Here is a 23747-nt window from a genome sequence, read left to right as displayed (position 1 = left end):
TCTCATTAGTTACAGTTTGTATATATAGATAGATATATAGAGTTCAAACTGATGAATTAAGACCTACCCTGCCTATTTCGTTCCAGGTGATTAAACTCTAAGAATTCCCCTTGAATTTCATTTGCACACCTCACAGGTTTTGACATCTCATTTTGAGAGGGCATTTTATGTCTCCCAGAAAAAAACATCAAATGAGATGGAAAAGCTGTCAGGAGATACGGGCTCTGTTTTAGAATCAGGATGTCTGTGTAGCTCGCTATCTCTCTCCTGAGGACCTCCATCACAGGCTGGAGAGCACTTAACAGGCAGAGTGGTGGTAGAAGAACCCTAAAGGCAGGATATTCACGTTAACACTCAAGGTCAAATGAGTCCCCCGTGCCCTGTTAAAAAGTATGCTAGACTCACCCAGAAGCACAGCCCCAGGTTTATTATTCACTGGGCAGTTAATTCTTTATTGCAGCAGGTCTTTATGTTGGTAGGGTGAAGGGAGGATGTTGGAGCAAATTAATTGCACAAATCTTAATACTCTGCATAGCTGCGCACACTTGTGCATGTGTGTGGATCTTTATTGAGGCAGGCCTGATTTACAGTTATGTCTGAAAGTGAATGTTCGCTGAGTTTCTTAGTAACACTAACAGTCATTAAAGCAGCAGTCGATATGTCATACGTGGGTCAATATATTGTAAGTGTGTTTAAACATTGGAATTGAGGTTTAATTGGTAGTAGACTAATGCAGTGTACCTGTGAGCCACAGATATGGTGACATTATAGGGATGGTTTGTGGGGGGGTCACGAAATGGCCTTGATTCTACTCAAAAACACCTGTCAACACACAGTGCACATAAATTGATTAAAGTTTAAAGGCTTATTTGCAAATTGCAGCATTTGTCCTGCTTCATAATGTATATTAGTGCAATAAAATAATTTATTTTTGTTTCCTAATGCAGAAATTCAGTACGGGACTGTGGTTGGGTTGAAAATTTGATTGGCTCATTTACAGCACCGTAATAGCCCGCATCTACATAGCCTAGACAGGTCTAGTTATTGTCAAGATATGATTGGTTCAATAGGGTGATACTGATAATAAGGTACTAATACAATTAGTTAATAAGGCATACAGTTTCTTATGTGTCTCTTTGTTATATAATCCAGCTTCTAAAACCAAAATAAAAAAAATACCATCTAAGATGCCATACCCCCCCCTGTCTGGGAGAACAAGATAGCAATGTTGCTCACACTTTTCTCTGTGTGCACATGATGGACCTCTATCTCTCCCTCAATCACTCAGCACAGTGATAAGAAAAGCATGTCAGCTAACAAATGCCTGTATTTGTTGTGATGTTGTGTGAGCAGTTTAAAAAGATGCGGTTGACTAGGTTAATGTGCTTAGGTGGAAGCATGTGCTAGCCGTCATCCTCCCATTTCAAATAGCATCATTTCATTTGAACCTTATTTTACTGGTTAATATTAATTTAGATGTATCAGGATGAAACATGCCCAGGATTTCTTATGTGGGTGCGAAAGATAGGACTGGGAGCAAGCCGGCTCTTGTGGTTGCACTTGGATACTTTGTGATAACCTCAAGATTCCTTCCCCAAACGCTGGCAGTGACAGCAGTGTCAGAATGATAAATGACCACTAAAAAGCCATCAGCTCTTTCTTGTTTTTGTTTTTCCTTGTTTTCTGTACAGAGCGATTGCGAGCACTTTTTCGTTTGATTGCTAATCAGTGGGAGCATCCTGGTGGAAAAGTTATAATTACACAGCTGTGGCCTCACCGTCCTTCTAGTGTGTATTCACTGGGTTAGAGCTTGATTTCGTTCTCCTCGTCCAATTCCCCCTCAGGACTCTATGGCGCAAGTACAACATGCTCTAAAATATTGTCCTCTGACAGACAGTGCTGTTCCCTGGAGTGTTCCCCGTCTACACCTGTGCTTTTTTTTAAAGGAGTGCTGTCAGCAGGCCTTTGGCTCTATTGGTATCTTTCAAGGAACACATGTAACAAGTGTGGAGACAGAGTTTTAAAAATTACACCCTGCGTGTAATTAGTTTTGGGTGTGTAATTTGTCAGGATTCAATTGGTCGATTCTTACGGTCTGGGCAATTTCCCCAGTTTATCACAGCTTAGATTGAAACATCACAGTCCAGATGTTCTCATCAGCATTACACGACAGACGCCACACTCAATAACAAAAAACACAGTGCAAACTCGTGTCTGTTGGCAGACTTTGTTTTTCCATTACCGTGGAGTCAACCTGTACAGCACTTCTATTACTGAGGTGCTTTGAGTTCAGCCAATTACAGAAGATAATTCTCACTGGAATGAAACAGTGTAGATTAAAATCACAGATCTCTCTGATAATCACTTAAATGCCAGTGCCTCCCCAGGTAAAACTAATCCATCTCAAATAGGGATGTAGTCGTTGGAGGGAAATGGACTGAAAAGCTTGCAGCATCTCGTTATTTGTTCTTATTTAAAAAAAAAAAAGGGGTTTGCATGTGTTCCATTTTTAGCTGTGACTCTGTGATGTTGTCATGTCATGTTTTTACTTTTTCACTCAGACTGTGGCTTGAAAGGAAGCATCTGTTTCAAGAGTTTTCATGGATAAGCTGCCAGACTAATCCAATCTGACCCTTACACAGTTTGCCTTACTCAGTTGGGCTTGAGTACAGGGCACTCAGAACAGGATGATGTGCTTTGAAGTATCTGTATTTTTAAGTTTCCATTTGTGTTATCACTTTCAAACTGAAAAGTATGACAAACCGTGATCTTGCGTAAATTTCTTCTCATCACTGGTACCAGACAGACTCACAGTAGCACCACCAACCACCACCAAATGTGAAATTATCATAGGATACCTTAGGAATTGAGTTTATATATCAAGCTGACAAAAAAAAACGCAGTTTACACCTGGACACTTTATCTGTCTTTGGTAGCACTGTATATATGGATAAGGACAAGCCACATAAAAATGCAAGATGCATTTAAAATGGATTCAAATCCAATTGCTCAAACACTTCAGATTGTTGTCTGAGACAGATTTTAAGCCATATGTTGTAGCAGTGTAAACATGTGTCTCTCGAAGACGCATTCACCAATCAATCTATTAAAAATAAAACACCAGTAACGTAACTGCATGTGGTTAAAATCGTATTGAATGAAAAGGAATAAGGTCTTAAATTCTCTTTTGTGTTTTACAAACCCATTTTCAAGTAGATTTTTCCCCCCAAAATGAAACACCCTGATTTTTCTTTTGTGGTTTTCTTCTTTTATTGGCTAGCTTATGGCATCGTGATCGGTCACATACATAGCTTTGTTTTTAGCACTTACAAGAACATTGTAAATGCAGCAATTATTTACAAAGTGCCAGATAGTGTTTCTGGAATTTGCACAATATGCAGTGAAGTTTTCTGAAGAGATTGTAGCCAGATTAGAGATCACCCTATTCTCCTGAAGTAGCCATGTGTTTGTGTGCATCACAAGCTTTGACTAGTGGGTATTTCTGGAATCTCGTTGATTCATCATTTAGAGTAATGTCAAACGGAGTTTACACCATAGATGCATATCTTGGAGCTGTTGAATGGATGTTTTTATGATGAGTACTGGAGAAATCTGGCTAGGAGGGATGTTAATAAGTGCTCACCGCAGGGCGTCTGGCTGGCACGCCATAGAATTCTCTTGTCTTTGGCCTGGTTTGATTCTCACTATTCATGATGATCCACTATAGCTAAACACTAATTCTCTGTCCTAGCTCAGTAGGGGATTGATCTCTGAGCGGGAGGGTGAGTGCAAAGCTTGTGCCTAATTGAACACTCTGCCGCTGCTCTTTGCTCATCTGTTTAATGGCATCTCCATGCTTCTGAGTAGGATATATTGTCACTGTATTCACAGCAGCCTTTTTTAATGAGTGAATATTTCTGCTGGACCAGGTTAGTCTAGACAACGTTATCTGATCTGTGTTGTTCCGAACAGTGTGTCTGAAACCTCTGTCAGGAAAACAAAAATGGAAAGGAAGATGAAGGAGCCGATGTGAAGAAGAAGGTGTGAAGGAAGGAAAGGTAATAGATATATAAGGGCTGAGTGTAGATGAAGGGCCTGTGGTGGGGTAATTGATATATCAATCTGCCTCAACTCTGTGCATCCCTCCAACTCTGAGGGCACAGGGGAGCGTCAGACGGAGAGACTCATTATAAAAAGCCTGAGCGAGTAGAGCACCAGCCCAGCGCTCACCACTGACAGGCTCCATGTTTCAGGGCGGAGAGGATCGTTTGTCTGTCAGCAGTGTGATTTAGCACACACAGACAGCAGCAGCTGCTTTAAATAGAGGTGCTATTTACTTCAAATTGTAACTATACATCACATTAAAGATTTACACACAAGACTTTTTATTTTCTAATTGTGGACCATTTTAATTGCTTAGTTTATTGTCAGATATTTACTGTGTTTTGAGCTTTTAAAGAGTTTGACAACTGGGACCACAAATTAGAGTGCTGAAATCAAATGGTCTTTGGTTTGATACCCTGCCCTGTGGAACTGCTACTGTTAGGCTCTTGATTAGAGGATTGTGGGTTCTCTTAAGGGTATAACCCACAACCCTTTGATCAAGAGTTGAGGGTTCATTAGTTTATGTTGTGGGTTTGTTACCCAGTCCTGTTAAAGGGAAAAAAAACTGGGTATTGAACCAACAACCTCCAGACCTCTCAGCCGTAGATTTTCAACCTAAAGCGGTTTATCCAATCTCGAGAGCTCTTACAATAACTTTTTTTTTGGATAAAATATCTTTTCAGAAATTGTCATTTTGAGACTATTTTATGTTGGACATATAATATAATAGAGTTCTGCAATTACTGCATATTTAAACGAAATGAACATACTGGCTTGTTCACAATAATAGGCTCTCCTTGCTAACAAAAACAATAATGGGAACACAGAGCTAAGCAAAAATGATTCATGGTTAGGTCCATTTAGCAATGGTGTCATTATTGTCAATTATACAATATGTTGTTAACATAATTATTGTGATATGCCTGTTTGCACTGATGTAATAAGAAGTGTTTCCACCTACATATGAAGTGTCATGATTTAAGAATACATTTTACAAAAGAGCTCATTTACATGCATCAGTCTATAGAATACAATAGCCAAAAATGACAGAGAGATTGGCGAAGGGTCATGTTTTTAATACATAAAAATGTACTGTGACAGAATTTCTCCTATTAAAAGCACCTCGCCTCTCCCGAATTCCCTGTAATCGCTTTTTTTTAGCACCCTTATCCGTCCACTTAATCCGTGCGCACCAGGCTGGAGAGGCTAAGTGGAGATAGTTAATTCATGACTGTAATGATCCCATTTTTAATTTGCCATTTCTTTTTTTGCTCAGATTCCTCCTGCTGCTGAAAATGCTACATTATTCATTGCTGCCATATATTTTTTATCATGAGATGATTAAGACGGATTATTTTTGATATCCTGCCGTCAGTGCACCCTGCTCCATTTCCTGTAAAGCAGTGTGTAATAAGTGTGTAAATGTACCGTCCTCTTCATTCTTGTGAGAGAATGTGCAGTTCTGTGGCAGGTTCCTGTGTCAGCAGCTCTTCAGGCTGTGTTTGAGCTGTGCTGGCTGCTCTGGCTGGTTAATGTAAAGCAGTGTGCAGCGCAGGGTGGATGGGTTTGTATTGATGCGGCTGTGAGCTGGCCTCTACTGGCTGTTTAAACCTGACACTTGGGCAGCCGATTGTAAATTGCCCGCCTGGGAAGGAATGGGTGGCCGTCTATTGATGGAAAAATCAATCTGTTTCAGGATTCATGAAGCATACTCAATCGGAGCAGCGCGGTGCTGCCTCATTATGGTCCATCATGAGGCATTTGTCCACTACTAATGTGTCTTAACCCATAACATGTGTGGAATCCGGTTGGAATGTTTTAAGTATGTTTGCAGTGATAAATTACAGTTGTGGAATTTTTTTATGATTTATTCATATGTTGAAAACCTGTAGATTGCTATTGGAGTGTTTTCTGACATGTTGCTAAATGTGTTTATGGAATTTTAATGACGTAGCTTTTGATCTGTCCCCCGTTTTCATTGGTCCTTCTTCAAAGCCACACAGTTACACCAGAACCTCTTTTTAAAAGGTGACAAACTTAAACAATGCCTTGAAAGATTTACTTATAACAAAGCCAAACATGCTTCTCTATGGGTGCATAACATGTATTAATATTAACATGACCATACAAGCCAACCATATTCACCATACTTTTTCTTGGCACAGACTGAATGTGGCCTCCCACTTTAACCTATCTGTGCAGTCAATTACGAGTATGATAAGTGAGGTTGCCTCGTCTTGTAATAACTGTTTTCAATTATCTTCTAAAAGAGGGAAAATATAACACTCACATGTTTCCTTATTATCTAACCCAGTTTACCGAACTGTATGCAGCCTAAGGAGCACAGACAAGTGAATCAGATTCTGTCAGAGAAGAACAGAAGCAGACAGCAGATAGAGGCAGACATGGGCTTACTTGAATGTAAGCTCTTGTGGGGCAGAAAGGGAAAGTGCTGTAAAACTTGGGTCCAGAGGAGACGGTCAAACCAAGGCCGTTTTTGCATCAGAACAGCAAGCAGGGGAGTTAAAGCGGCTTATGGAGCTGGAGACAGATTAAGAGCGGGCCCCATGAGGCCCCAAAACCACCCTGAGACTCAGAGGCCTTTTTTTTCCCCTTTTAGAACAACCAGCATTTCCCCACCCAAACAATGGTGAGAATTTGTGGACTGGGGCAAGGGAGCAGAGAGTGGGGTTTAACATAGAACTTCGAACTGACACATGCTTGGGTAGACATGCAGAAGTGAGAATACTCACAGTGGTAGTTGATTTTTTTTCTAACACATCCATGAGGTTTCCATTCATGATGTTCATTTTTATTTACTTGTTATTTAGTCATTTTAACCCAATCCCCATGTGCACATATTTTTGTAGTGTACAGTATATACATAATATTTAAATTAGATAAACATGTTGACTCAAAACTCTCACAAGCATTTATGCAACTGCTTTTGCACCGGCTCATAAACCTCTATTAGATATATTGTCACCGTCATACAAACCCCCTTGTGTCTATTTTTTGTGTTTTTCCACTTTTTTTATTTATTTATTTCTTTACTTTGTGTCAAAATGTCCTAATGAATGGACCAATCGAACTTACTTGGAATAAGCATTTTACATTGACTTCCAATTGTAATTTTAAAGATACAGTTGTTTGTCTGAAGGCGACAGCATGACAGCAGACAGTAACAGTGAAATAATTGAGTTAAAATATGCTGAAAATGACATGGCTAACAAACGTTGTGTTCAAAGCAAACAAGAAAGCTTTTAATTTCTTTTAAAAAATACTGCTGCAATCAGGCACAAAATAAAAGTTTTACACATCATTACTAATTCCGACTTCATTGTGTTTTATTGAAATATTAAACTAAAGTAGACATAATTTTTCTCAGAAATTGCATCATGTAAAAAGATATTTTTTAGTTTTTACTAATCAGGTGTTAATTAGCCCAAATAACAAAGAGAAATAAAAAACAATGCATGCCATGCAACAGTTCGGATCTTAGAAGGTTAAAGCATTGTAGTGAAGTTCAGATTTGTGCAGTCACAATAGAAGCCTAAAATGAACTCTCAACTTTTTGTAACTCAGCCAATATAATTACTGTATCTGACAACAATGGCAAAATTTGTCATGCTTCATGGTCTTGCTGGATACCACACAGTACTGTTTCAACCTGCAGTCCCTTGACAGATTTTTAATTGTTTTACAGAATGGCGCTCCATCACTGTAATTATATGGGGTGTTATTCATTTTCACACAGTTTTTGCAATTTGACAAAGCGAGACACTGATGAAGTGCTCATTACTGAGTGTAGAGTTTGTAACACAAAGCACTGGCTGGAGGTTTTACACCAGGACATTCATTAATTAGGCCTGATAATCAGTACAATTCTTATTTGAAGAGGCCTACAATGATGTATGTATAATCACCCTGCCACAGCTCATAATTACGGGAGAGATCAAGCCTGACGCACACTCCTGCAGCGCAGCTCCTTCTCGCTGACATACAAACGAATCGCTGGTTAGTTTCAGTCGCTTACACCAGTCTGAATCTCTCAGACTGTATTCAGAAGAGGGGTTTGGTGTCAGATATAGGCTTGACATACTTGAAGCAGTCAGAAGCTAATTTGGTTTGCTCTCAAGATCTGTGATCATATAGGTTCACTGGCACAACTGTCTAAATATATCATGTTACTCTGAGTAAATAGGGCCCCATTTCTCATATGAGGTCCTAATTTTGAAGTTTCGTGATCCTGTCGTAGATCATGTTGTCAGTAAAGCATTTGAGTTTGGCAGTCTACCAAGGTTTATCACATTTTGAAGTAGACAAATGCACTGGCAGTCAAAATTAATTGCACAGATGTTCACATTATACACTAATGATTAACAACTCTGTAAGATGTGTTACAAGGGCTTTATTTTCATATAAAACAGCATTTATGTTGCATTTTACCTTAAAATAAGAGTTTTAAAATGATTGCGATACTTCATAAACATGTTTAAAAAAAAAAAAGAATAGCGCTTCTATTTGACACTCCAGATTCGGCATGCTGCTTTCTGTGATCTTAACTTTGGACAAGCATGCAGAATTTTTTTTTTTATCTATATATTTACGTCAAATTCTGTAATGTCCAGAAATGCGTGTGCAGAGCACATCTTTTGGGATGGGTCAAATTACAAATGTAGACTTCCCCTGTAAATAGAGAGCCCAGAGGCAAGACATGCCAAATTCTGCATTCTGAAGTTTGGGATCCACAGTCATTCTCTAAAATCATATTTAGCCTGAAGACTGAAATTTATTTATTTATATAGAGTTTCATCATTTATCATGTTGCACTGTTATATATTAGTTTACACAACCTTATAGTTATACAGTAATGTTCTGAATGTTATGTTTTGCCCCAACACAAAGACTCATGAATGCTTATTTTGTTGCGTTGTTTTTTTTTTTTTTTTTTCATATTGATGAAGGGAGGCTCAGCTTTACATTTTTTACTTATATCTTTCCTTTACCTAACTCTTTCCCACTAAATCTGCTTAAGCCTTCAGATCAGGTCTGGGATAGTGGAATTGAGCTCTCAGGAGAGACCTTTGAGGCTACAGCCTGCTTTGTTGAGTGATTTGAAGGAGGTGGTTAAATGTTAATCAAGACTACCTTGATGAATCTGTGTCTTTAGTGCCTCCCGGAGGAGAGTTCAGTATATGGGAAGCTTAAACTGCTGCCATTTCACCAGGTCAGCTGGGTCACTGGGTGTTCAGTGTGAGTGACAGCAGCTCTGGAGGTAGGGGGTGGTGTGCGTTAGCCGCTAGATTTGAAGCTCTAGTGTGTGGATGATCACCGCAACACTCTCTTGGGATGGCCGTCCACTCGGCCATGGGTAATTAAGCGGACACAAAGGCAGATGACATGATTCCTGCTCCTCTGAATGAAATATTCACCAGTGTGACAGAGAACGACACTCAACCTTCTTTCATTTCAGAAGAGCAGAGGGCTTTTTCTTTTTTTTTAAGCTTTTTGTACATCTATCTTTGGAGATACAATGAACAGACCTTATTAATTTATTGTATAAAGGTCTATTTTAATTTAAAGGTAAATGTTTTCCAGTTGGAGTGTTGAATCAAGCCTATGGTGTTTCTTGAAGAAATCATAAGCTATTACAAATTCATGATGTTTCAACAGGGTACCCGCTTATGGTTCGCCATGTTTGCACTCCATTCTCCGTATTAGAAACACAGCCCAGCTGCTGATTGTGTGACTAGAACCACGGCAGATGGCTAAGACCAGCCTCATTCGCTATGCATGGGTGTTTCCCACATTAAAGTGATATCACACCATACATTTATAATGTGTATGTATATCAGATGGTTCCAATTTTAGGCCTCCCCTTGCATCACACTTGGCAATAAATCCAAATACATAAGGAGGAGAAGGAGTACTGCTGTTCTATAAGAACGATGAAATGAAAGAGATGGAATAATTCATGTGATTCACTCTGCATCAGACCTTGCCTTTGTGGGGCAGTGTGTCAGCCTGAGTAAGTGTGTGAGTATGACAGTTCCACACAGAAACGTTCTCTGGTTTAATCTCACCTCTCTTCAGGGACCTGTCAGAATTCACCTTGCTGTCTAGTTGGACTAGTTAGGGCAGTCAGAGGCCTCTCTGCTGTCTGAAGGGTCACCCATGGTTCAAAATGCACCACTTACAAAAAGCTAGCACAGCTCTTGCTTGCTGCCGCTTATCCGCTATAGTAGAGACTCTTAACTGTGGTTACGTTACTGCGGCACTAAAATAGTATATTTATAGTTACTTTTGTTGAAATAACTGTCTCTACTGTCTAGGAAAGGTTTCTACTAGATTTTTAAAAGCATTGCTGCAAAGGCTTGATAGCATTCAGCATAAATACCATTAATAAAAAGGCCTGGATGTTGGATGATCACCATCCCTCCGCACCTTCAAACCCCCCAACTCATCACAGATGTATTGTGTTGAGCTCCATCATCCCTGATCCACAATTCAATACTGAGGGATTTATCCACCTATAGCTTACATCTGGCACTAGGCTTAGAGCCAATTAGTTCATCTGTTTATCTGCTCCAGAAATTCCTATTCTATTGCAATTATAGTAGTTAAATTAATTCATTAGAATGTCTGTCCACCAAAAAAAATGGATTTAACATGTCCACACAGCCCTGGAAAAAACAGATCTGTGTCTTTGTTCACTTTACAAGGCTACATTCTCTAGAAAAATTGTTCATAAATCATTTAGACATACGATGCACTGGATTAAATTGTTCTGGTGATATCCTGACCTCAGAGCATTTACATGTGTCCATCCACCTTATCAGTCTAAATAGTATACGTTTTTGCTCGGACTGAGATAAAATAAAGTCATTTAAAGCAGAGATTATATAAATGAATACGACTTAAAGAATCAGCATTAAAAATGGACTGTTAATTTTAACGGATAAAGAAAGGCCAGAAACCAGTCATAAAGTGCCATGCTTAAACTTGAGATGATATTAAATAATGTTAAATGATTCTTTAAACAGGATTTTCATCAGTCTTAACTTACAGTTGGAAAGAAAATCCAGAAGTGTGTGAGGGGCACTGGCCCTATTTTGGACTTCTAACCAAATGGCAAAGCAGTTTGAGCATTTCAGACGGGTTTGATTCTTTTCAATCCAACTTTGAGCATAATGTAGGAGTGTGTGGTGGTCATCGATTTTAGTTTAAATGCGTCCAGTCAACAGACGATGAACATAGAGCCTGGAAGGATTTTTTTTTCCATGTTGCTTGTTTATTTTTTGTGCTCAAATGTGCTTTTAGTCATCACTTTAAGAAGCTAATTTTGGCTTCTTCTTATCTGGCAGTTTCTTGTTCACATTTTACATTCTGCACTACTTAAGGTAGAATGGAAATAATAAGAAGCTAACATCTGCCTTTCACATAGTGTAGTTTCCACGGACCGCTGTTCTCATTACCTCCACCATGCTCTGCAGTCTGTGTAGATTCTAACAAGGACTATATAACATTTCTCGCTCACATCACCCACATGCTTTTTTTTTTTTAACCTTTCTTTGTTTTTGGGTTAGTGCAAAAGATGGCTCAAACAATGATATCAGCAAGCTGGTGTGCCTGCATGTGTAGTGTACCCAAGACTTCAGACAAGACCTTAGATGTCAGTCTGTTGTACTGCCTGACCTCACAGCCTATAAATCATTGGTCTCCAGTGCTCCTCTTTGAGAGCTACCTCCCTGCTGCTTTTCAAATCTAACACACCTTATTCAACCAATCAAGAACTACAGAAGACAGTAATTAGGGAGATCAGGTGGGATAAATTTAGGGTTGGATTGAAAGTCTGCGGGAAGGTGGCTCCACATGAGCAAAGTTGGAGACCACAGTCAGTGACAAGCTGAAATTTAACCCTGGCTGTGTAGACATGAAAATCCTAAAAAAACTGTGTGTATATATATGTATGTGTTTATATCTCCTGTAACCTTAATATATTATGTGTTAACCAATCAGTATAATTTATTATTAAAAAATCTACCAACTTGCAGGTTGATCTACCATTTTTTAGTGAATCAGTAAACTCACAACTGTAAGCTTAACGTCCAACTGAACTGAAATAAATGATTAAGCCTTTCTGGTTTTGGCTCGAGTGTGATGCAAAACACTTTAACGATGTCTCGTTTTCCAAAGAACTGACTGTGACTCCCATAAAACAATATGACTGTTAGTGTGACACTGGTGACCTACTCAGTAAGGGATTTGCTTATTTGTCATGGTCTGTTATATAAACCAAAATGAAATGTTCTGTTTATTATATCATGTTTAATAATGCTGGACATGTACACTATAGCATGGCCTGCAAGTCTTCAGGATTCACTTTAATTCAGATGCTTTTACGAACCCGGTCTTGCTGCATGATAAAAGGGTGTTTTAATGTATTATGAGGAACACTTTACAATAAGGGTACATTAATTAACAGTATATGTGATATAATTTCTTAAGTAAGTATTGACACTAGTTAAGACATTATAATACATTACAAATGCTAACTAATATCTCGGTTCATTATTATGTACAGCATTTAAAAAAAGCATTAAAATAAAGTCATTTTATAATGTCTAAACTAGTGTCAGTTTAACAATGTTTTTACTGTTATTTGTTACCCTTGTTATAAAGTGTCACCTATGATTGAAAGCATAAACTTGGCTGTTTGGATGCATTGTTCACTATGAGAAAGGAAAGCTTTTAGTGGGATTTACTTTATTTTGTTTTCTTTTTAGTTAATTAGACAGTGTATTAATTTTTGTGTATTCTCATACACAACAGAAGAACACTATACATATTAGGCAGATTATTATTTGCCATGTAAAAAATCTGATTGAAACAACAATTAGATCAATATTTTATGTAGTTTACATTACTTTAGTAGGTTAAAGCAAGAGCATGTAAGTTTTGAGGATTTTGAATTTAGAGACCTTTCTGTTGAGAATTTAGTTTGATGTAAATGTATTTGCTGTGTAAAGTTTTGAGTTTTTATTATATTGTTTGGGTCAATCTGGTCAGAGAGCAATTACATCCAGCAAACCTACCAGACCATCACATTTTTAAAAGGGATATTTTGAATATTGTAGGGATGGTCAGGCCAGGACACTGACACTATATATCAGAATATTTTGTCTCCTCACTATTCTGAAATTGCTTTTTTAATTTAATTAAAAATCTTCACGTGTTTTTTGCCCTAAATATATGGCACCTGTGGGTTATTTAGTTATTAGTTACTTTTACGTAATAAACAAAATCGGCAAAAACGCCAAGCTGGGGTGGCCAACCATTAGCACAAAACTGTGAATATTCATTTCTGTTTCTTGAAGAGCATGCGATGAAGTGTAAGTGTGCCAAAGTAAGGAGGATTAAGTCAGAATGAGAGAGTTGGTGAGTGGCCAAGGTAAGAGTTGCGATGTGCACTGGTGCAGAAAAATGCCCTTTCTGGCACCAGTCTGCCCTCTGGTATGTGCTCACCACACACACACACACACACACACACACACATTCATCTTGCAGTCTACATCTTCCCATCTGCTCTCATCTGCGTTTAGTGCCACTGATAATATGGTATTCAAATAATTCATTTACGACAGTGGAGTTAACTCACAGCTAAGAGCACCCAGCCCTTCTCTGTTAATCTCAGCCAACCACACTGGGGGGGCAGGGCTTTAGACGGAGGTCAGCTATAGATCATCTAGGCATTTTTAATCTTACATTCAGATTATGTAGAATGATGTGTTGTTAGTGAAAACAAACATCATTGAGGTAGAAATAGCATGCAACTCTCTGGCTGCAGCAGAATGCCTCTTAGCAATAACTGCATACTGGAATGTAACTGGTAGTGTTGAATTTGTAATTTGCTATAAAATATTGTAGTAAGTGACCAAATGCTGCTGATAAAGTGGACCTTTTAAAGGTGTTGCATCTAAAGCACATTAGCCAGCCTCCATTACTACATTGAGAGTGTGGTTACTGTGAATTGTCATCTGCTGCCATCTAGTGTGATTTTAGCTGAACTGCAAAGCATTAATTATGATTATAATAAGAAACTGGTTGATAAATGAATGCATGTATGAGTAGATAGTGCTTACAATTATATTATATTAGATAATATTATATTATATAGTATAATAATATATTATATTAAATAACCATATGCAGGAGGTTTCTTTTCCTTCACCAGACTTCACCAGACTTCACAAGACAGAAAACCGGATAGGAACCACATTTGTTTTAGAAATGTAACTTGTTTTTTATTTGCCAATAAAAATATAGTAGTATATTTAAACAATCTAATTTAATCAGTATGCCAAATATAGTCAAGTTGAATATTTCAAGCCTGCTGGAAATGTGATTTGAGGTTGTGAACATCACCAAAAATAATTGACAAAAAGTATGTTGTATATATGTGAACAAATATAATAATAGCTGTATTATAGTAGTGGTAGTAAGAATAATAAAAGTAATGGTGCTAGTTAATACTGGGAATGATAATATGATGTAGTTGGTAGTGAATAGTGGTAAACTTGTCTGCTGGAGAGTTGAGGGGAGCAGCTGATCTGACACTGGTAGCAGAAGAGCCAGACAGTCGAAGCTGAATCGGCGTCAGGTTGGGCAGTCATTAATTTAGAAAAAGATAGATAGATAGAAATTATTATTAAATTAGTTGTGTTTTGATTTAAAGAACATAGAATATAGATAGTATTAGGCTAGCCACTCTGACAGATCTTACTGTAACAGCCTGTCTAAAAGAGTGGCAGAAGGTAACACAGACATGGGACCACCTTGAAATATCATTCATCATCCATCTGCTCCACCAGCTTTAACAGCTTTGTGGAAATAATTTGAACCTCTTGCCAAATAGCCCTTGCATTGGTATAATAATAGCAGAAAAATTATATTTAAAACAATTAATAACAAACCTTTAAAAACGTTTAAGGTGTAGTTCATGTTTTAAGAAAATTCATCTATTTATCTGCATCATATCTACAAATGAATCACATTGTCTCTCTCTTTAGACCCTCAAATAACTTTCTTCTGTTTATAACAGTCCTCAGCAGATTGATCAGGTATCACATTTAGGAAAGTAAGACGTGACTTTGTTATCGAAAAAAAGTCCTTCCAGCTTTTGTCAGGGTAATCTTATCTGCTCCCTCCTCCTGCGCCTAGTCATCCTTCCCACTCATGCACATTTGGAATGAAAGTCAGCGGAAGTTTAATAAAGTGCGGTTGCGGCATTTGCCTCCAGTCAGCTAGTTTGGGCTGAGCTGAGTCCTAGAGAGGGAGAGAGAGAGCGCTCCACCCTGAAGTCTGTCTAGCTTCATCTGCTTCCCACCGCTGGCCAGCTGCCTGCATGATTAATTCGTGAGGGACACTCCCCCACCTCCTACCCTACACCCCACCCCACCCCACTCTCCTCCAGCATGCATTGTTCTCAGAGAGCGCTGAGGCAAAGTTTCAAACAGGATTCAAACAGTGGAAGCATGACAGAGCAGCTCTAGCAGTGGTGAGTGTAGCTTTTTTATACTTTTTTAGTGTTCTGTTCTTCTGATGTTACACACCAAGTGTGCTGAGCATTTCCCAGCACTGACAAAGATATACAAAGATATACTACAGAACACTTTCTTTGGAATGCAGAAGTATTTTACAGGACGTGTTTTGGAGTATGTTGCCTTTTTAGTGCTGGGATATAGAGTTTTAACTTTAAGGGAATGTTTTGTAATGTCCTGTCTTTGTAAGAGCTGGGTCAGTTTTAGTTTTCCTTTTTGCTCTTTGCTTATTTTAAAGGATGTCCTGCTACATGCTTGTCTGCTGTTAGTGCTTTGGAATGTAGTTTTTGAATAAAGAACCATAACATTGTTTTGTCTGGAAAGTTAATTTTCTTTCCATTGTACTTGATTAGTTTTCTGAATTGCTCTAGATCTTCTCAGAACAAGTAGAATTTTGTTTGCTTATGCTTGTTTGGGTGACACATTCAGATGTCCTTGATTCTCGTGGCTTGTAGGAGGCTTTGTTAACGTTCCTGTAGTTCTTTAACACTGATGTGATTCAGCAGTGGGATTAGCAGTGTGCTGACTTGAGGAAGTGTAAGAATAAGTTAAAGTTTCCGGTCCAATCAGTGCTTCCGTGGCGCCCTTAAAGTACAGATTTTTGTTAATTTCTACAGCTTAAGGCTTCTTTTCTGGCTTGAGGGTCTGGATTAAGTCTAAAATGTTGTCAGTGGTGTCTTACCATTTTAAAAAATTGCATTTAATCTTTATTTAGACTTTACCCTGGTCTTAAAGACTGACCCAATTTCCAGTGGCTTCAGCATAGCACTGCAATACTGTTGTTAACCTAAAAGAGCTTGTTTGTGTGTTAACCCATTCTTCACTAGCTAATGTTATATTAGTTTCACACTCTATACAATTATAATTAAATATTTATATGCAGCAGATATAACTTTGGCCAAAAGCCTAACTTCAATCACTGTCAGGATGGACAGATGAGCAGTCAATTACTCAGAAAACGGTGATTCTGAAAAATAGATGAAATTAACTCTGTTTAACTCTGTTTAACACAATGTGAATAGTACCAGAGTTTAAAAAACATTGACTAGAGGTGCTAGAGGGGAACACGGACACGAGGGGGTTAAAATGTTTAATAAAAAAATGTGTCATGGTGTTTTATACAGTACAAGGACATGGGTTGGGTGTTGCCCTAAGAGGAAGACAGAAAACAGATGAGAACACATGTACTTAATTAAGGAGCTCCTTTGGCGTCCATGTTTCCTGGAGGCAGTTGGATGTGGATTTCCTCTTAAACTGTGGAATGGGAGATGTAACTAACGTACACTTTAAGATTTTTATCTCTCCTTAGTCCCCATTCATTCAAGCTAATCAGCAGTGCTGGCTGAATTTCATCCCTGAGGTTTCCGGCCTGAATAATTTTCCTCATGGCGGAAATAAAAAGTATTTGATTTGTTGGCGCACATGTACTGGTCCTACAGGCTCTGGGGAAGAAAGATGAGCCACTGTGAAGTGATACAGAGGATGTATTTCCAGTGTGACTGAGCTGGAAGTAACACAGGGGAAGTGTGTGTATGTGTGTGTGTGTGTGTGTGTGGGTGTGTGGGTGTGTGGGTGGGTGGGTGGGTGTAAATTAGTGCTCCCCTGCTGAGTTATGTGTGCTCTTTAATAATGAGGATTGTCTGGATGAGAGTTATCTGGCTGACACACACTCAGCAGGATGAGTATTGGCCGAGTGTGTGAGACGGAGCTGTGCTCATCGAAAGCCGAGACCCTCTGTTTGGCTCTCCTAAAACAATAGGAAATTCAGTGGGGCTAAGGCATCCTGTGTGGATAAAATGATAACTATAGCTAGCTCCCCTGATCAAAAGTTTGAGTAACCTTTTTTCTGGTCGTTGCTTTTCTGTTAATTCATTCCATGTTTATATATTAGGGCCAGACATGTACAAAGTATTAGATACCCAGACTTGAGTGAAATATATTAAAATCTATCAAAAAAGTGAGTTAAGTAGAAGTTGAGGTAGTATTTAGTTTTAGTTAAGTTTTTAGTTTTAAAATTTACTATGCTAGTACTGAAAGTGAACGCTCAGCATCAAGATCTTCTTATTAGATTAGCTTCGTTGCTTTGATTCGCTTAATAATGAACAGCTTCATCAAATCCACTGACAGCGCAGAGCATCTACTGCTCTGGCTTTAGTGATAATGTGGGTTTAGAATAATAAGTAACATTTTTAATATTTTAACGAATAGCAATGCAGCAAAAAAAAAGTAACGGAGTAATAAAAACTTAGAGTATTAAACTTATCAAACATGATATATGTTTCTACATGAGCCCTTTCGAAAAATTACCATATCTATTTTATTTAGACATTTATTTGTCATTTATTTGTCATTTATGTCAGTTATTCATATAGACACTTAAAATTGCTAATGCTAATTACATTAAGCAAAGAAAATAATAACAATACTTATTTATGTATGGCTCAAATAGTGAACTAACTTTTTCACCCATGTTTGAGGCACAAAGGTTGTTAAAACAACTTGAGCGCTAATGAGTGCTGGCATCACAACAAATGGCTTCCTAAAGTTGCTAATGCGCCCTCAGAAAAATTGTCACTCGTCCAGTGTGGGTTGTTTTCAAAGAGTGCTGAGTAAAAGTTTCAAACAGGATTCAAACAGTGGAAGCATGACAGAGCAACTCTACCAGTAAACTAAAGTACCAAACAAACTCGCCAAAAAGTTACCCAGACTACTATCTACTACTAACCACTATCATATTTCATGAATTTTGTCCCATGGGAACCTAAGCAGTGACCCATGAGGTATGCTTGTGTGGCCTCCTGTATTGAATGTGAATGTGATTTCTTGCCAGATGCTGCAGGTCATGATCATTACCACCCACTGCTCTCTCCAATGTGGGTGGTAATGCCTTTCATGATGTATTCCTGGAACACAAGTGACTCTGTGGTTGGAGAAATGTTAAATGCACACAAAACTTCGTAAATGGAATGGCCCCTCCATCTGGCAAACACGATCAGGCCTGGCTTAAACTTTGATCATTTTATCACCTTTGCCATGCGCATGCTGGCCTTTTCTCTACCTCACTCACAAGAGAACACCTCACAACACTTCACAATCAATTTAAATGCTAAAAACACATGGTGCTAAGGTTTTTTTTAGGTTTTTTTTGCAAGATTAAAAATCTTTAGAAAAAATGTTAAACTTTAATATAAACTTTTGACGGACAGTGTACAAAAACCACAAGGCACAAAGTCTGAAAGTAATCCTCCGGATCCTAAAGCCACTCTCTGAAATGGTTTCTTAGCTGGAGATTGAGTCTTGGGAGAAGGTGCTTTGGGGGTGGGGGGAAATCAGGTAGAGGTCATTTCTGTGTGACGCCTCATCAGTGAGTCAGAGCCATTCCAATCAGTGACCCTGCCCCCTGCTGATGAGCGTGAATGCAGTGTGACCACTGTCTGCTGGAAAGGCTGCACGTGATAGACTGAGGAAGAGAGGTGTAAATCTCTGTCTTGATTACAACTCTTTAAAAACCAGACCTAAGCTTTTAGTCGTGATTTACAGTGGGGATAAAAGAATCAGTATAAGCAAAATTAAACAATAATTACATTAATAATGTCAATCTCATACAACAAAGTTAAAATACTGTTACATCCCTGTATTCATCAGAGACAGATGCACCTTTTTTACTTTTTTGTAAGATTTCAAATTGGATTTGGTACTTTTTAAAGTCGATTTGTGGCCAAAATAAGAGACATACTGTATTTTCTTTTTATTAACTGGTGTTTAGTATCTGTTTTGGGATTTTTTTTTTTCAGAGAAGCAGTGACAACAACTCCACAGCCCCTTTCCTAAGGGCAGCCTAGCCATGCTGTCTTAATCATCTCGATCAGCTGATGAGGAACTGGTGAGGGGCTCCTGTGGGGGTGGGTGAGGGGTTGCCCCTGCTGTTCTACAGAGGGGGGATAAATGAGCTGCTCGCTCAGGCAGGACCACTCAGCCTCTCATGCCTCTGCCATGCTCAATTTACTCCTCATTGTGCAGGCTAATGTGACAGGGTTTCCTCATTTCAGTAGCACCAGAGTCAGCAAGCCATGCACTCTGCAGATTACTCCTCATTCCCACAATTCCCTAAAGTCCAAAGAGAGGTATTTTAATGCAGGTAGATGGACAGAGAGACAGACATACAAAGACAGTTATCATGTAGATAAATACAGTAGATGAACTAGGTAGATAGTCAGGCAGACAGACAGACAGATAAAGAGAGAGACTGTGAGAGATAAATAGTCTTTAAGACTATAAGATAAAAAGATTACAACTCATTTCTCTCCAATAACAAAAAAGAATAATATGATAAGTAAAGATTATCTTGAACAAACCTTGTTTAGCTTGACTGTCATACAAGTTTGTAAACTCATACTGTAAATAAACCACTTACAGTATAGTTAATATTCTATTAATGTGCTTTTTTAATACACGTTAATCCTTATGAATTTTCCTGTTTTAATAAACATCACTAAAGCTAATTTACATTCAGATTCATGCAAGCTCAGAAAGCAAATCGACCAAATTAAGCTAAAATTTCAGATACGATGTATTTGAACTTTCTAGGAATTATTGAATGGGGTGTACGAAAAATCAGATCACATTTTCTACAGAAAAAAATACAGTATAAATATTTGCATTAATAGTTTATATGCAAAAATGTGCATAAACCGGGTAAATATGATTGTCTTGTCAGTACTGCCTGCATTGTAGCTTTGTTACATTGCATAGCCACATTCAGTCATTTTTCATCTTCAGGGACTGGCACAACTTAATGGATCATAACAAGCACTCATGGCTTCACAAATTTTCATTATACATTATTATGACATCCATAATACATTACATCCACATACAGTATATTCCCCATGCTGGCATTTAACCCTTGCAGCTGCATCCATGCAGTTCAGAAATACGACTCTTAATGTGGCAGTTCTCGCCTCCCCTGAATCGTTGTTTACATGCAAAAGAAAGAGCTACACATTGGAGACAGTAAAATGATCATGTGATCAGTCCATATTAGCGTGTTTATCAGAGGGCGTCTGTGTTGGGCAGCTCTGTGAAGGCTGCCCTCAGTACAGTGCTTTTCATTTTGCCACCGCTGCCTTTCTTAACTGATGAAAAGAAGCCAGATTTCGTGCAGCTTTGACTCAAGGGCATGTCACTTAACAAATGAATGGTCCCTTTTAGAGGACAGTTGAGCTAGTCACAGAGCGCAGCACCACGAGACCCCTGTGCCTCTCTCACTAGAGGAATGTGCATGCTTCCAGAGAGAGGAATGAAGGAAACGTCTCATAAGCGCTTCATGAAGAAAGACGTCTGCTCCACGCCTTTAGATTGTCTTAGCATCTGCCTGTATTAAATTACAGCATTTTTCCTCTGAAAAGAAACGTGCATGCCTCTTGCTGCTGTTTTTAGCACAATATATTTAGTTTGGGTTTTTTCACTCGTCTTTTTCTTCAGTGCCCTTCGTAATAAAGGAGTTTCCTTCTACTTTTCTTTTTTTGTTGTTTATCAATTGGATAATGCATGAAAATAGTATACCATACAATAATGCTCATAAAAATATACAGCCTTGTGCAAAATAATGCTCTATGAATATTGTATATAACTATAATAGCATGCTGATTTTATTTAATATGTGAATGTGTGGCATTGTATTTTGTTTAACAGTAATTTATCATATTGTATATTACAATTTATGCATGTCGATATTTGTGTGAACATATCGTCAGGCCTTACTTCTGATGCCTGTTGCATGTTTGTGTTCTGTTCATTATTTTGAAATCTTTCTCATACTGAACATGCTGACATCTATATGGCCCATATGTTTGTTTTTCTTGAAAAAGAGAGTGAACTAACATGACCAAAACTGTATTTGTTTTATTTATTAGAATATTTTAGCTTTTTGTTTTTTGGTTTCCAGTTTCAGAATATTTTCAGTTTCAGAATATGCAATTAAAAGATTATTGTGCATTATTAAGCCATTATAGTATCATTATATCATTGACATAAAATTGTCCTAAAATGACAATAATATGATTTATCACAATTGTTGCTGGTAAAATATATCGTCCAAACAACATTAGTTATAGACAGTGACAGACAGACGTGAGAAATCCAGATGAAGGGGGCTGTGGTAGTATGCATTCTATCATGCAAGACTACTTCCATGCACAACAAAAATGTGCTCACTTTTAAGTTAAGTTTAGGCTTAAGGTGCAATGGTGATGCCTTTCCAACAATAAAGGTATCGCAGGATGTTGAATTCCAATCTGCTAATTATCCTAATGATTGTGCATATAGATATTCATGCAATAGCTAATGTCGTTTGTTTTTAGATTATGTGACTATCTTTGTGAATCTTAAGGGTTCAGGCTGTGTTGAATAGAGCACTCTGAGAGGGCCATTGATGTGCGCATCATGCTACTAAGACTTAGCCAGCTCTGGCTTTGAAACCCCACTTCTTTCACCACTGCTCAGCCTTCTCTGTGGAATATTAATCAACCCCAATAAGCCATTCTGTGTCTATGAGGGAGAGCAGTAAACATTGCAGGTGCTGTTTCTGGCTGCAGTGATCCAGACAGAGTGTTTGGGTCAATAAAGTAGAACTAACTGGCTAGTTAGTGTTGTGTTTTCACTATATTTTACACAGAAAGTAACTACTGAGGGTAATGTTTGTATTATAAAAATGTAAAATCAATCATTAGAATATCTTTGATTTACCTTTACATATTCAGATAGATGTTCTAGCAGTAGTGGAGGTGTGTAAGTGAGTGTTAAAAGGAAATCATGGCATGTGTTGGACAGCAGAGGACTGCACAGAGCAGGGCAGCTGCCTGTAGTGTTTCCTATGGAAATCCCTGCATGCTGTAGGAAGTTACTGCTCATTGAAATGGGCGAGCAGTGTGCCTCGATGAGGATCTGCTACAAACTTTTAGCACCATCAAGAGCGACTGGCAAAGAACAGAGATGTCTTGACTGAATCATATTTTTAATCGCATTTAATTTTGAGCAAACCTCAGGAATTCTACAGGATCTGTATCCGACTGTTGGTTTATTTAATGTAATATGGAGAGAGACGCCACGGGCAATGATGAGGTTTCGCATCTGGATGCCAGTTCAGCTGGTAATTTGTCCGGTATGTGGGAAAATTTGATGAGCGTATTGGTAAGTCTGAATGTGTTTGTGGTGTTTGAGGATTTAAATGTTTTGATCATCAGTTTTCTGTGTTTTCGGTCATTTAACTAGTCTGGAAAATGGTATTAACCTTTTTATGTTACAAGTTAGAGATCATTCCATCATCAACTTCTCACTGTCATGTGAAATTTTGACAGTGAGAAGTTTTAGAGCATTTCTGTAAATCCATTTATCATGAAATTCTGATACTATGTTAAAGAAAAAAAATGCAGATGCAGATAGACATTATACTTGTATGGTATATTTGTAATGCTTTTGTAAAAGGTGCATTTATATTTTATTTATAATTCTCATTTTGCATGAGGAAGCTCATCATTCATACACAGTTTCTTAGATTCACTTTTGTGAATGCTTTGTCAAAGCACATATGACTACCCTCCGATTATTTTTTTTTTACTGTATGAAACATGTTGGCTCAGATATTCAGGATTCATGACATGCTAGCGTGCGACCTGGATTCTTGTGGTGCATTCTTTAGTTATGAATTATTTCTAAGCAATGTATATCAAAAAGTGGAGTTCTCTAAAACGTCAGGATGTTCATAAATACTTGAGGGACATTTCAGGGGATGAGTTTGCAAATACTGACATGATTCATTGCTTTCTTGTCTTTTTGCTTCCACAAAACAAAGATCACCTCTCTGTGTCGTAAACAATAGCTGGAAGTCACGCTTGTCTCAGTAAGGATCACAAAGTTGTGCTGGTTTCTGTGGCTTATCTAGACCTCTGCCTCCTCCCTTCACCGCTTTGTTCATGTTGATTTAGTCGAGGTCCCTCTTGGCTGCAGCTGCGTCATACTTTAGCACTCTTTGTCTCAGTC

General features: G+C 38.2%; 1 protein-coding gene across 6 annotated transcripts in view; it reads left to right on the top strand.

Annotated features, from left to right (window-relative positions):
* The window catches only part of sash1b (SAM and SH3 domain containing 1b), an 87216-nt gene that overhangs the window by 43253 nt on the left and 20216 nt on the right, over nt 1–23747 (top strand). The window contains exon 1 of one of the 6 annotated variants that reach the window (XM_007251975.4): nt 22592–22898. The exons of the other annotated variants lie outside the window; for them this stretch is intronic. Coding sequence (XP_007252037.3) covers nt 22800–22898 — 99 coding nt within the window. The 5' untranslated portion in view covers nt 22592–22799. Of the gene's footprint in view, nt 1–22591; nt 22899–23747 lie in introns of those variants that run through there. 6 annotated transcript variants of the gene reach the window in all.

The sequence above is a fragment of the Astyanax mexicanus genome, chromosome 14 (genome assembly GCF_023375975.1).
Source record: "Astyanax mexicanus isolate ESR-SI-001 chromosome 14, AstMex3_surface, whole genome shotgun sequence".
Taxonomy (NCBI): domain Eukaryota; kingdom Metazoa; phylum Chordata; class Actinopteri; order Characiformes; family Acestrorhamphidae; genus Astyanax; species Astyanax mexicanus.
This window is presented reverse-complemented; position numbering and strand designations above follow the sequence as displayed.